This window comes from Eucalyptus grandis, chromosome 2 (genome assembly GCF_016545825.1).
Source record: "Eucalyptus grandis isolate ANBG69807.140 chromosome 2, ASM1654582v1, whole genome shotgun sequence".
In the NCBI taxonomy this organism is placed as follows: domain Eukaryota; kingdom Viridiplantae; phylum Streptophyta; class Magnoliopsida; order Myrtales; family Myrtaceae; genus Eucalyptus; species Eucalyptus grandis.
This window is the reverse complement of record NC_052613.1, coordinates 36,740,390-36,753,967: the sequence shown is the minus strand read 5'-3', so window position 1 is coordinate 36,753,967 and position 13,578 is coordinate 36,740,390. Positions and strand designations below refer to the sequence as shown.

Here is a 13,578-nt window from a genome sequence, read left to right as displayed (position 1 = left end):
TTTAGCCATAAGCATCATTCTGATACGTACAAAGACCTCGATGATCTAACTACAGCGTTTTGCGCCATCGAAATTGAACTATCTCGACGAGCGATACATTGAATCGATCATTCCCGTGAATTGAACGTCTTATAAGAGCGACATAAGGTTCAGCATCATAAGAAATTTTAAGGGGCTCATCCACAATGATTTAATAAGCAGTGTAGACAAGTACTTTAAATTCACCTTTCTACACAGTGCTAGCCATCAATTCTCTGATAGCTGACCGCAGTCTTCGATTGCAACCGTTTCCCTCGTGCTTCCGCTATCAGAACCCACGCTCTCCATCTCCTTAACCACGTTATAACCGTCTACGACCTTCCCAAACACGACGTGCTTCCCATCCAGCCACGGGGTCTTCTCGGTGCATATGAAGAACTGAGAGCCATTGGTGTCGGGTCCCGCGTTGGCCATCGACAGCACTCCCAGGCCGGTGTGCTTAATCTTGAAGTTCTCATCGGCAAATTTCATTCCGTATATAGACTCCCCTCCGGTTCCGTTGCCCCTAGTGAAATCCCCGCCTTGACACATGAAGTTTGGGATTATACGGTGAAAGGTTGATCCCTTGTAATGCAGCGGTTTCCCAGATCTGCCGATCCCCTTCTCCCCGGTGCACAGTGCGCGGAAATTTTCGGCGGTCTTGGGCGTGACGTCTGCAAAGAGCTCCATCACAACCCTGCCTGCTTTCATCTTACCAATCAATATGTCGAAGAAAACCTTTGGATTCGACATCCTAGCCACAACCTCTGTGCAAGTAAAAACTAGAGTCAGCATCTTAAGCAAATACCAAACAAGAGTCACAAGGCAAACCCACAGCCTTCCTCAGATCATCACAACAAATTCCGTAAATTCAACCTGCAGAATGCACATGAGGTTGCACTCCTCACCAAATTTTACAAGGAATTCCCAGCCAAGAATCGCATTAGTGCCAAGATGCAACTGACGCAAGTTCCTGGCATTTCTGTGATTTTAATTAGAGCACAAACCTTAACAAAGAGAAGCTGCGGATGGGCTTTGAAAAATTCAATCTTTTTCCTCTAGCCGAGGGTGTGAGGCAAAATACAGTAGAAGAAAACCTACACTTACACAAAAAGCTATATATAAATCACCCACGCCCTCTTCTCTCTCCTTCGTGTTTCTTTAAAAAATCATTCCTTTACTGTAAATTGAGCGCCTTGTTTTTCAAGAAAATGTAGAATAGCAAAAATATTCAATAGGGTTTGATTATCCATCGATCCATTTTCGGAAAGATCTTTCCTTCTCTTCAAGATCTTAAAGATCTTAGGGATCCCCTAGATAAGCTCATCCGAATAGACTAATTTCATCAAAATATACGCATACAGGTAGTGTACCACCGCCCAAAATAGAGACCAATGACGATGTACTAATTGAACTGAGCACACCCTCAGACATCGTGAACCCGCTTCAGCATGGTCACTCCCAGGGCGCTTAAAAACCACAAAGGAAACAAGAAAAATCATCACTAGAAAAAACCATTCGCAGCAAAAAATAGAGAGACGAGAGACGGTATCGAGATTCGTGGGGGAAATGTACATCGACCTTCGAAATCTCCCTGAATCCAATCCGAAGAACGGACGGTCAAGAGGATTGAGATTGCGTACGAAGACGGATGACTTTTCGTGTGGCACAGCTTTTGAGCTCCGCGGGCGTTGGATCGAATCGCCCGGAAGCCTTCGATATGTGCGTTTCTTCCTTCCCATTTCACCGCAACACCCAAAGACACCAAAAAAAAAAAAAAAAAAAAAGGCATGCACACTCACACTCAAGCAGAGACAAGCAACGCAACAAGAGAGAGTGAATCAGCAGTCTATGCAGCTGCGGAAAGAGGGAGAGAGAGGGAGGGAGAACCTTGTGAACTGCAATCGAAGTTCCAAGGCGGAGGCGTCCCAGTGACGAGAGAGCGACTGCTAGGGTTTAAGCCATCGAGGGAAGTGGGGTTTATAGGAGAGCAAAGCAAAAGCATTTTGCTGGGCTTAATGGGCTGAGGCTTTTCAGAGGCCCAGGCCCATATCCTGGAGGGATTGCATTTGGATTTTAGAGAAAACGACAAAGTCGTGTGATGACGTTCCCGAATTTTTAATTTGAGATTTATGTTCAATTTAACCTCTAGACTATTGAAAATGCCTAATGTTATTCCTAAACTTAAATTAATAGAAGGATAACATTGCATATTCTTATATAGTCCAGGAACTAGGTTAAACATTTTTTAAGAAAAAAATATTCAAGGAAAGTTAAAAGAGTACATTATATATTGAATTAAAATTCAGGATCACATTAAATAAATAAAAAATTTAAGGATGATATTATATGTTGAGCCAAAGTTTATGAACTATAAGTGTAATTGTCCCTTTTATTTGCACTTCACATAGATTTTCTTTCAAATAATTGTTTACAATATTCTTAGATTAAAAAAAAAAAAAAAAACTCATTTTGTTTTCTTTATTGTTCACCTTGAATAAAGTCAACATAATAACTGCTGTTCGGTATAGCTAAAAAGTTTTACTACCTAAGGATTATGAACAAAAGGGTTTAGATATGTTAGCATATTTCGCCACAGCAAGATTTATTGTACATTATCAATTTACTAATCTCTCTCTATGTCTCGCTTTTATACTACGAAACAAACCCAAGACACTCTTATAACGTCAGTCTTTTCCCCCAAAATAAAAGGGTCGTATTTTTCCATGTAAAGAAAACACAAATTCCAGTGGATGCTCAATTATATTGTAAGATAAATTTCATAATACAGAGGGACAAACGATACTATAATCCAAAAGTAATGTAGATAAGCACAAGGAGATTCCTTAAATTTCTAACACATTAATGAGTTAAATATTTCCTATCGGACAATATTTGGTTTAGTTTAATTTGAAATAGATTCAATCTCCAAATTGCATGCATTTTTTTATAAACATTTAATTTTATGTCATTTTTTCTACAAGGAAAACATGTGGTCTTTTTCTAGTTGGAAAAAAATATAAAAAAAAAATAACATGATTATAGCATAAATTTAGATAATAGCCAAAATGGTAATTTAAATCTCATCTTGTCTTGTCCTCTCATAATAACAAAATTTTAGATTTTGCCCTTCTCTTCTTCAAAAATTCAATTCCATTGCCTCAGATGTCTCCAATCACATTTTTATTTTCTTTAATAGTAGAGGAGCACATGTTTAGTCAACACCTGCGTTAAGTGTTTTGACCCATATTGTGTGTTAGTAGGTTATGTGATAAAAAGAAAAATCGTGTGCGAATAGGATAAAAAGAAGAAATCTTTTCAAGGTGTGTATCGAAATAAAATTTTCAGAAAATATGAATCAATACAGGAAAATAAACTTAAATGGTCGTAAAATGACAGATTTAAATTCAAATTTAGAGTTTCAGATATTTCTAAAATTAGTTGACAACTATCGTGTCTCTCTTAATCACCAATATGTCTAAAATTCTACAAATATATGAATACCATTTATCTCTCCACATGATAAAGCAAATTGTATTACGTTTCAACCTAGATCTTTTGCCCAAAAATTTCATGAAATCCCATGCATGATAATAAATTAAAGATAATGGATGTAATTTAACTAATGGACCAGTTCGTCATTTTCAACTCTGAAGATAATTGTCATGCAATCTCTTAAATATCTAACATAACAAATATGCCTTTTAAAGTTGAATTAGATCTTTCTCGTCTTAAAACCATTCCAATAATTTCCCTTAAATGATGTAAATTTCATAAGTATTTTAATTTTTGTAAATATATTGCTGGCACGAGTAATCCTTTCCTAGATGGGATCTAAATGATTCAAACAAATTTGCATTTCAAAGAAAAATCATTTGCAGAACCAATTTATAACTTTATGAGTTGCAAGATACTAATCTCCGTTTTATCATCTCTGTCTTAAACGTTAGCTTTCAAAAGTTGGGTATTTGTGATCAGCCTTCTTATAAGTAATGACTTCCCTCCCAAAATTCTCTTGGTAAAAGCTATGGATAACCTTGAATAAATGATTATTACCTTTACCAAAAAAAAAAGATAACCTTGAATAAATGCACCACCAAAATCAAATTTCACACCATCCACCAATTACCATCTTGAAAAACTTTCAGAAGCTATACACATTACAAATCACTTGCATGCTACTTGTATGTGAAATGAAAGTTGAAGTCAGGGCAATAGTTGCAGCAGGATGATACGCAACCGAGTTTAATGGACTTATGAAAGTATTCAACACGATGCAGATTTGAGGATAATCATATTTTTTTCAAGAAAACTTGAACTGAATGCTTCAATGATATCAAGAAAATTGGAACACCTATGCCTAGATTGATATTACAAAGCGAGACCAAGAATTGAAATCAGAAAAAGAAAAAACTTACAAGACTCGAACTAGAAGGATCTTTCAGAGCTTTGCTGCAGAATATCTAAAGAGAGAGCGTGTTTATTATAAGCCCTAAGAAGCAGCTCGTAAAAATTGAAGCCTGCCCATTGTCAAGATTCAGCATCCCCTCTATGACGTTTTCGACAAACAGTAGATTGTAAGGGCTCGGTATAGGGTGCATTCAGAAATGGCATTGTTTAATAGATGATAAGAAAGCCATTCATTTTAAGTAAAAGAACCTGCAAGATTGGACACAGCATATTGGTCATCCATTTAAGCAGGAATGGTGGAGGGTATTTGCCTGCCCATGGACAGATTGTTGATGCTCCTTCTGACAGAGAATGTGGCGCAATATCAGATCAAGCTCAATAGTAAAGCTTGCAAAGTTACTGTCTACTAGAGCGTGAAATCACCATTCGGGCTTCCAAAAGTTCTCTGTTTGACCAGAAGCGCATTCGCCTCGTGCAAACTGATTTGCACCATTGAGCAAAATATCTACAGGAAAGAGCTTTCTGTTGAGTCCCCAGACTGAAGATTATGAGGGCTTCTGAAACTTTCCATGGACCCACACTCTGCGCATGCTCTTCCCACTCCGTCGATTCAGCGACTTAATACAACAGTATTCAAGCTCAAGCTGGCAATATGCATAAGTCAACATGAGGAATTTTCACAAACAGATTTGCTAACATGCAAAACATAGCATACTGCGACAGGAGATTTAGGACAAGTTTTCCCAAACTTTAGAAAGCAGCTAGGGACTCCAAAAGTCCTTTCATTGAAAGTTTCAACATTTGCTAAAATTATTCTAAAGCTCTTTGAGCCCAAGGCCTACCTTTTTGAAGTGCAAAGTCCAAGGCAACTACCTACCTTTTTACAGCCAAAGAACTGTGAAAGTTCAGAGCTGCCTTTTCAAAGTTCTCCCGCACTCACTTTAGAGTCAAGCATTTTGGCATTCTTCATGCGTAAAGAGACAACAGGAAACAGAAAACGAAAAGCAGAGAATCCTCAAATAGACAGATGCCAAAAGAGCTGGGGTAGTCACAACATTAAGCTTCACTTGGATCAGTGAACCAACGGTGAACCTACGATGCACTTGAGCTTCTCTTTTTCATATCATGTAGTTTATATATGGCCTATGGCACCATAACCCAGCATTAAAAATATATATCTACCTCAATGAAGCCTGCACAACAGAAAAGGTCCCGGACAATCTCTAAGGAGAAAAAGTAAGATCGAGTTGCATCTGATCTCATGTACTCTCGGAACCCCACTCGTTTTCCCGATTCAAATCGAAGCATAGTCATGTCATAAAGGCCTGAAAACATCGCACCCAGACATGATGAAGTTAATTATAGAACTCCATCATGACTTAACAATATAATTTAAGAAAGAAACAACATACGAATAATGCTGCATATGCATGTCCCTTACCATAGTCTCTGAATAATAGCAATCCACCAGGCTTTAGAACACGGAAGCACTCAGCAAGGGCCTTCGGCATCATTTGAAATGGTATGGCGGATAGAGTGAATATCTACAAGACACAAAATGAAATCAGACAGTGACTTTCATTATATGTGAAATGGTTTATTGAATGAGATGAAAAATGGAGGATGCCAATGTAAGCATCGATCAAAATCCGTAATGCCATTTTATCGCATATGCAAATGTTTGAACAACTAAGTTCGGCATCTTTATCGCAATATGGAAATTCAAATGGTACTTTTTGCACAGACTAGCATATGAGATTAAGTCAAATCCTCCACAAGACATCATGCAAGCACTGCGAATGTTTGGAAAGTTTTGATATCCCTCACTGAAAAGGAAAAAGAAAATGAAATTGTGCAGGAAAGTATGCGTACCAAGGTAATGAAGTCCACACCTCCGAGACAAGAGCTATCTTCGGACATATCGAAACCCCTCAAGGGCAATTCAACTTTCTCTTCACCTTCCGAACAGGAAAAGAAAGTTAACTTACATTTAGCATCTCTATATCAAGTTATAAACAAATGGTAGGAACTTAGGTGAATAAGAAACTATGGAAACCTGAAGAGCAACAATGCTGGTGCAGAGAAGTCTCTCGACAGGGACTGCAAGCCAACCACATTGGGAAACCATGGAGAGCGAAGTCGCAAAGGAACGGATAAAAGCGACGGTCAATTGAGGCCACATTCGACGCACCAAGCATCTCCTTCACGTACTCAAGAGCTTCGCCGCTACAATCGCAAGCATACACGACGGCATCCTCATTCCCACTACAAGAACAGCACAATCTATATGTCATAATCATGGCATCCCCATTTCTAAGTCCTAAAAATCGCAACTCAAATCATGACACACGGGAGCAATCCACCGTCTCAAAAGGAAGGGGGGTCAGGTCAGAAAACCGAATCGAAAAAATTTACCGCAAAATGGGGAGAACCGTGCTGCCATTGCCGCATCCCACCTCCAAAACCCTCGGATTCTTCTTCCCGCGGGAAACGAGCTCGGGAAACTCCTTCAACAAGTACCTCCTCTCCTGCACACAACAAACACGGAATCCTTCACAATCCGGTGCGGCCGAGACCGGAGACGAGCCGCGCTCAAAGGGGGACTAAAAACAATCGAAAGGGACGAAGTCTATGGACATGGGTGAGGAAGAAGAAAAGCGCGAGGACCTTGAAGAACTTGCCGGTGTGGTGGCGGGCGTGGAAGCCGCCCCAGGCGGCGGCGACGTCTGGCGGCGGAGGAGGAGCCGGCGCCGCGGCGGGCGGCGGGAACGGGAGCAGGTGGTGACGGAGGGAAGGGTCGGATTCGACGTCGTTTCGGAGGTCGTCCCAGTCGAAGTCCTTGGAAGTACTCCGCTTCCGCCTCGCTCATTTCTCGCCTCTATCGCAGACTGGCGAGGAAGCGCAGGGACGGGCTCTGCTTGGATTTTGACAGACAAACACAGAAACCTCGGATCAGCTTGAAGTGAAGATTCGCGTTCTCTCTCTCTCTCCCCCCACCTTTTGCCAAAAAAAAAAAAAAAAAAAAGACGACATTTAATGTTTGTAAATTAAATATTGATTAGATGCAAGTGATGCTAGCAGAAGAATGCGAGACATTCATTTTTTGTCCGGCAACTTACAAAGTGGATTGTGAAAATTCAACATTAGTTTATATGTGGCAAAATTTTATTTAATTCTACTTCCTCATCAAACATGAAATCCAATTACATTTGGAGACCAACCTCAAAAGGAAAGTCACCTAACGGACGGAATCGCATCCATTTTATGACCTTTGTCTCCCTAATTTTATGTTTACTCGTTCAAGGCTGAACTTTTGACTAACATTTTTTTGATCGAGAATAACTCCAGATACATGCCATTTGCTTATCCTGTGAAAATGTAAATTCTCTTAGTGCTGAATATGGCGGCTTGTGCATAGTGCCCCACACACGACTTTTAGGAAGCTGCCTCGTTCAGTCTAGGAGTGCTGTAATTTTGAAACGTGTACAACAGAACGCAAATCAGCTTAAAACGGCTGACCCGGCTAGAATTCAGACATAGCTTATACCTAACCAGCTTGAGATGGTCCGATTTAAACAAAAGCAGACTTCCATGTCTCAAACCACGTAGCCGAGTCTTCTTACGTACCCCGAATGGGAGATAACGCATAAATGAGAGGACCCCGCCCCCAAACGGCAGAAGATATATACCCCGTCCAACAAAGGCTGTAGATAAGTAAGGAAGGCACTCTTCAAAATCACTACATCAGTTGCATTTGGAAATAAAATGACGAATGCCAAAAAAGGGCATGAGACAAACAACGAGCTGCTTCAGGTACAAGGCCGATTACTATTCCAGACATCGAGGATCAACTCGACGTCATTGTAGACAAGCACCTCACTGCACCGCACACCACTGTCATCTCCAGCCAAAGACAATGATTCACGTGCTGAGATCGACCTTCGGAACAGAAATTGCGTACGACACAATGGTGCAATAAATCAGCTGTAGCTCCCAACTACCTTCAGATATTACAAGCAATAGACATCAGCTCCACACTGTGGTAGCGTTGGGCATAGTGTCTTCACCTTACGTGCTTGGTTTGGGCAATCCAGCAGACATGACATATTCAAGTCCACAGCAGAAAGGTACTTGTAATAAACATATGAAGCCAGTGATGTAGGCACAAAAGAACGGAAGTAAAAAAACTTAAACCTGCATCTAAAATTAGGGACCATACAAGTCCCGATGATGATAATAAGCAACATTTTCAGATACAAATAGCAGCAAGACGTCCTAAAAAATGCTCAAAGAACTCATTGACGTTGAACTTTATCATGAAAAGAGCCGGAAGGCATGAAAAGCAAGGTTATAATAGGATAATTCATTAATATTTACTAGAAAGTGAGGCTATAAGAGGATTCTTTGATAATATGCACAAAGAAGGTGGCCATACAATCACCTCAAATGTGTAAAACTTAGAGCAGCATCAGCTTTGCCTATGTAAAGTGATGAGGGGTTGGGATCTGTACAGATTAAGTAGAAATTATAAGCCAGATAGGATAAACACAGCCTACGATTTCCAGTACCTCATGCAAAAAGAACCTATTGCCTAGATATGCCCAACACAGTATAGTGCTCATCAAGCTCCCAAAGTCAACGCCTTATCCGGAGAAAATCAATATGTGCACTGTTCTAAGTTGATCTCGAGAAAATTCCATAGGTTGTCAATCTGTCAGATATTGGCCCCAGGCTGTACCATGAAATGACTCGCAACTGAAGTTTCAACCCCAGCGCGAAACCCACTCAAAGGTGATGGGCCACGCAAAGGTGATGGCAACTTACCAGAAGCATTGCCTTTCATGGTGTTGTTCTTCGCATCAACCAGAAACGAACCAACAATAACCTGGACAACCAATTTGCCATCAAACAAGGTGGTGTCTGGTTCCACTTCCACTTTTGAATAGCTAAAAAACAGATAAGTATACCTGCACTGGGCCTGCAGCTAACAAGGGTCCACCAACTCCTCCGCCAATAATCTGACCATCGGTACTGGATAAACACACACTCAACCCACCAGTCCTACCACCAAGTTCAGTAAGCACATAGGATCCAGAAAGTGTAATTATCTCAAACCGTCCCTAAAGCAGAAGATAGTAGGAACTTATCAAAAGATTTAACAGACTTGACTTTGTAAAAAAAACATCAAGCAACTGTATCTCTTTATAAGATCAACATTAAGAATGTTATGACCTAGAATTGTTGTACGCACAGCATCAAGACTCAAGAAACTCCTACATTCACTCTTATTAGGAAAAGGAGATTATCCTCTAGATGCAGAGTTCCTAACACTGCTGCATAGTATTGATCAGACCATACACCATTGAACCCTGATCTCTTGGATGAATAATACAGCCAAGAAGCTAAGAAAGTTGCAAATTATTTTTTATTGACCAACTACAAATCTCCTTTTGTAATACCAAAAGTAAATTCTCATATCAAATAATAGCATAAATTAATGTGTTTTATATCACTAGACTAGTTTCTGGAAATAGTGCTAAAACTCAGATGCCAGTGTTAAATATCAATATCCGCTAAAAGAGCAAAATACAAAACATTGTCTGTGAAAATCCCCACTAGTTTGGTACACCCAAATGTCTTCATCAAAGCTCAAAACCACAAATGAACAGTAAAGCAGGAAGCTAAGATTACTGACAATGCCGATGTTCTGATAAATCTTTCTGACATGTATAACTTTACAATGAACTTGACCTTGACAAAGCAATATATGACAATTTCATGGAAAGATAATACTTCATTTGCTTCCTTCTCTTTCACATTTTCTGACATGCTGTACATCTTGATTGAGTTACCAATGCAAAGAAGGTATAATGGTAAGATACTGGGAGTAAAACACCCTAAAGTCATTTTATTTCCCAGGGTTATGAAAAGAATAGGTAGCATAAGAAACAGAATTACATCCCTCGGAAGTCATATATTAACCAGATTGGATGATAAGACCAACGCAAGTAATTGCTTTATCCTTACTGAGACTAAAATCAGATGCCTATACCTCATACGTAATATTGCCCCCTGATGTAGCAGGTTGGCGAAGAGATGCATTAGATATTGAACCAGATGCTGACAGGATACAGATCTCGCGCTTATTTTGCTGCATGAAGAGCATAATTTTCTGGGCAACATCCTATTGCATAAGATAAGAAATTTAAAATTTGTCCAGATATTAAACAGGGTGCAAAGCAAAAGGTAAAATATTTTATCAGAAATTATTCTCAAATGCACATACAAGAAAGACAGCATAACAGCCAGAGGCAAATGAAAAAATCTTGGCAGAATCTGAGGCATACTGCATCATCAAGAGATAGAAAATGACATCCAGGAATAATCATCTTGCACTTTCAAGGGTTAAAAATACATTTATGAATAGAGCAGATAAATTTGGTTGAAAACAATGAAATAATGATTTGTTCAATTCAGTAAATCAGGTTTACAAGAAAATTCAAAAGGTAGCATCACAGAATGAAGATACCCAAAATTTTGTCCCCTTTTCAATTGCAGCAAGGTAATTTGCATCTAGTCCGTAATTATATATCACAAACTCAATCATGGCCATCAAAAGTAAATTATGTTTGTTGGAACTTCAGCAAAAGCATAGTTCCCTTAGAATGAAGATTTTTCAACTATCAGTTAGCATTTGTTTTTGTTGAAAGATGAACTAAGAGTCATCACCACCAGATATACATATAGGCAGTAGACAAAGAAGACAAACACTGTGGTTCTCAGAAAGGAATTATACTGAATATGACCTTAACATCACTGCCCAAAAGTAAAAGATGGGTGTCGACTTAGTGTTCCATCAGACTAAGATGCAGTGCATAAGCTAATAATATGAGTATTGCTCGTGGCAGGAAAAAATTAATAATTGATGGTAAAAATATTGAATATGTTTCATTTCCGACTTCTTATAAAGCAGGTTTCGACAATGACCAGAACCCAAAAACATTTTTGATGTAGAGGCCCATCTGAAACATCATATAACAACAGATCCTTACCTTCTGAATTCCTTCCACATGCATACCAAGGAGGATCCATTTTGTTTAACCAAATGTCCAGTTTTACCAGTAGCATGAACAGAGAATGAAAACAGGCTATGCGGAGTAATTGACAAGTATCTATTCACAGCCAAGAAAAAGGCAGTAGTCTAGTAAGAACGTACATAATGAGAGCAAAGTATATTGTGTATCTTGAACAATCTTTCATCATCTTTATAAGCACTAGGTAGAAAATGCCAATATACAGCAGAACTAACACATGTGCACCCTTGCTTACTGAATGTTGGTGGTAGCAATGTACTAAGAGGCATCAGTTAATCAACAATAGAGACTTCATCTCAATGTACTAATAATTTTTCAGTTGACACTACAGTGACAGAGAACCTTCTAGCTCCACTCTTCAGATCTTAATTACATGGGATGACACTTCCATTTAAGCACAATTTATACCACAAGTCATCGCCATATGAAAAGCATCGATGAAAGTTTCTTAATATGGAATATCATTAAATATTATTTACACATACTCCAGAAAACACACTTGTGCAAGGATTCAAACTATAGACACAAAAAATTGGATGTCCTCACTTTAAATAGAAAAGGTAGAATTTTAATTCAAGAAACTATAAGCACTCCGAATAATATAGTGACATTTTTGCAGAGTATGACAAAAAAAAAAAAAGCTTCAGACTTTAGAGAATCTATACTTCGCCAGCAGCTACAGTGATAACATGTGGAATAAACCCTTGTCCAGCATTTCCTCCTGCATTAAGAAAGAGGACCTTAAAGTAGCAGCATGATATCGTAAAATATGACAAATACCAGCTACCAAAATATAGAAAAACGAATTAAAATCTTCTGGCTCAAAAGGAAATAAAAAATAAAAAGGATATATGGCAATGGAAAAGATACTGAGGTTGCTTGAATGCAAGCTCACTTGAACAAGGTACATTCTAATTTTCTTGGAAAAAATGTGAAAAAGTCAATCTACAGAAAAGAGAGAATTTTGTAATCTGCAGAAGTAAGTTACATGATATTTATATATTTTTTCTACAAGATTATCTACAAAAGTCCTTCTCACTATTTCTAGGCCAAGAAAAAACCTAAAATTCAACAATATCTCGCATTTGAAATGCCAAAAACCGAAATTTGCTAGACAATCTCATTCGCACAGAATCCCGAACTATCATTGATCAGTGAACTTCCTCATTCGGAAACCCGACCTGCTTGGCTAAACACATAGATATACAAAACTAAAACAGTGCCTGCAAACATCTCATGGACAACCTAAGATGATCTCGACGTTTAAGCAGTGTAAGTTTCAGTGTTGCAGCTCTTCTGTGAACTTTCTCTACAGGTACATTTAGCCACCTGAGTCCCCTCCGAGAGAAATCCACGGAAAGATGCGGTGAAAAAAAGAGCGACAATTCCACAATGAAGAAACCGAGTCGATAGCACGCAGTACGCACTCCCGCGACGGATGATTCTACCAGAAAATGAGCTGATAAACCTAAGAACTTCACACGTAAGAAGCTCGTGCGCGCGAGCGAGCGCGAGAGAGGAATTCAGCGGGACCGAATCGAGCAACGATCGCCAATTCGACGAATTCGCGACCGGAAATTCCTCACCGAAAATGCGACGGAACCGAACGTACCGAGACCGAGCGACTGCGACTTCTTCGACGAGCCGGAGTACGGACCGGGCGAAGGGGAGGAGCCGACCAATCCCCCGCGCTCCTTCCGCTCCTTGTACGAGGAGGAGGACCCCGCCGCCTTCTTCGCGGCCAGCGCCTGCTCCGGCGTCCCGTACTTCCTCGGCCGCCCGCGCTTCCGCTTCGCGGGGCCCAGCGGCGGCGACGCGGCGGCCGAGGGCACCGAGTGGGGGTACAGCACCGGGGGGCCCCCTCCCCCGTCGGAGGAGGTGGAGGCGGAGACGGGCGGGAGGAGGCCGTTGGTCGGCGACTGCGCGGCGGCCGGAGAAGCGGCGGCGGCGGCGGAGGAGGGCTGGTGGTGGTGGTGGTGGTAGAAGGAGGCGAGCTGATTGTCGTTGGGCTCCATGGAGGAGAGAGAGAGAGAGAGAGAGAGACTGTGAGGATTTT

The 13,578-nt window shown here is 40.2% G+C and overlaps 3 protein-coding genes across 5 annotated transcripts; all 3 read right to left on the bottom strand.

Moving 5' to 3' along the window:
• Nucleotides 1–4,896, bottom strand: LOC104432526 (peptidyl-prolyl cis-trans isomerase CYP19-3). Of its 3 annotated transcripts, XM_010044978.3 has the most exons (3): nt 4,852–4,896; nt 4,678–4,769; nt 42–785 (listed from the first exon to the last, which is right to left on the bottom strand). In XM_010044978.3, exons 2-3 carry the CDS (start codon nt 4,709–4,711, stop codon nt 247–249), a joined length of 573 nt encoding a protein of 190 aa, XP_010043280.2. In that variant the 5' UTR covers nt 4,712–4,769; nt 4,852–4,896; the 3' UTR covers nt 42–246. The 3 variants fall into 3 exon arrangements, with proteins under 3 accessions (XP_010043279.2, XP_039162512.1, XP_010043280.2); XM_010044977.3 differs by lacking the exons at nt 4,678–4,769; nt 4,852–4,896 and adding an exon at nt 1,909–2,061 and having other exon boundaries at nt 1–785; XM_039306578.1 differs by lacking the exons at nt 4,678–4,769; nt 4,852–4,896 and adding an exon at nt 1,600–1,765 and having other exon boundaries at nt 1–785.
• A 38-nt stretch (nt 4,897–4,934) lies between these two features.
• Nucleotides 4,935–8,329, bottom strand: LOC104432527 (tRNA N(3)-methylcytidine methyltransferase METTL6). The gene is made up of 8 exons (XM_039307059.1): nt 8,304–8,329; nt 7,096–7,288; nt 6,844–6,956; nt 6,485–6,693; nt 6,301–6,386; nt 5,870–5,972; nt 5,611–5,753; nt 4,935–5,072 (listed from the first exon to the last, which is right to left on the bottom strand). Exons 1-8 carry the CDS (start codon nt 8,327–8,329, stop codon nt 4,974–4,976), a joined length of 972 nt encoding a protein of 323 aa, XP_039162993.1. The 3' UTR covers nt 4,935–4,973.
• A 394-nt stretch (nt 8,330–8,723) lies between these two features.
• LOC120290412 (AT-hook motif nuclear-localized protein 14-like) lies at nt 8,724–13,578 on the bottom strand. Its single transcript, XM_039306577.1, has 5 exons — nt 13,135–13,578; nt 12,188–12,243; nt 10,481–10,612; nt 9,396–9,548; nt 8,724–9,313 (listed from the first exon to the last, which is right to left on the bottom strand). The coding sequence occupies exons 1-5, from the start codon at nt 13,535–13,537 to the stop codon at nt 9,143–9,145; spliced, it is 915 nt and encodes a 304-aa protein (XP_039162511.1). The 5' UTR covers nt 13,538–13,578; the 3' UTR covers nt 8,724–9,142.

Excerpts from the sequence above, each read along its gene's own strand:
- LOC120290412 (XM_039306577.1), bottom strand. The coding sequence starts at position 13,537 with ATGGAGCCCAACGACAATCAGCTCGCCTCCTTCTACCACCACCACCAC. Across the intron at positions 10,613-12,187 it reads TCACTGTAGCTGCTGGCGAA|GATGTTGCCCAGAAAATTAT; the intron begins GTATAGATTCTC and ends CTTATGCAATAG. Across the intron at positions 9,549-10,480 it reads GGGGCAATATTACGTATGAG|GGACGGTTTGAGATAATTAC; the intron begins GTATAGGCATCT and ends CTTCTGCTTTAG.
- LOC104432526 (XM_010044977.3), bottom strand. The coding sequence starts at position 2,023 with ATGCTTTTGCTTTGCTCTCCTATAAACCCCACTTCCCTCGATGGCTTA. Across the intron at positions 786-1,908 it reads CTTCGATTGCAGTTCACAAG|AGGTTGTGGCTAGGATGTCG; the intron begins GTTCTCCCTCCC and ends TTACTTGCACAG.
- LOC104432527 (XM_039307059.1), bottom strand. The coding sequence starts at position 8,329 with ATGACAGTGGTGTGCGGTGCAGTGAG. Across the intron at positions 6,957-7,095 it reads ACACCGGCAAGTTCTTCAAG|GAGAGGAGGTACTTGTTGAA; the intron begins GTCCTCGCGCTT and ends TGTTGTGTGCAG. Across the intron at positions 6,387-6,484 it reads CCAGCATTGTTGCTCTTCAG|GTGAAGAGAAAGTTGAATTG; the intron begins GTTTCCATAGTT and ends CCTGTTCGGAAG.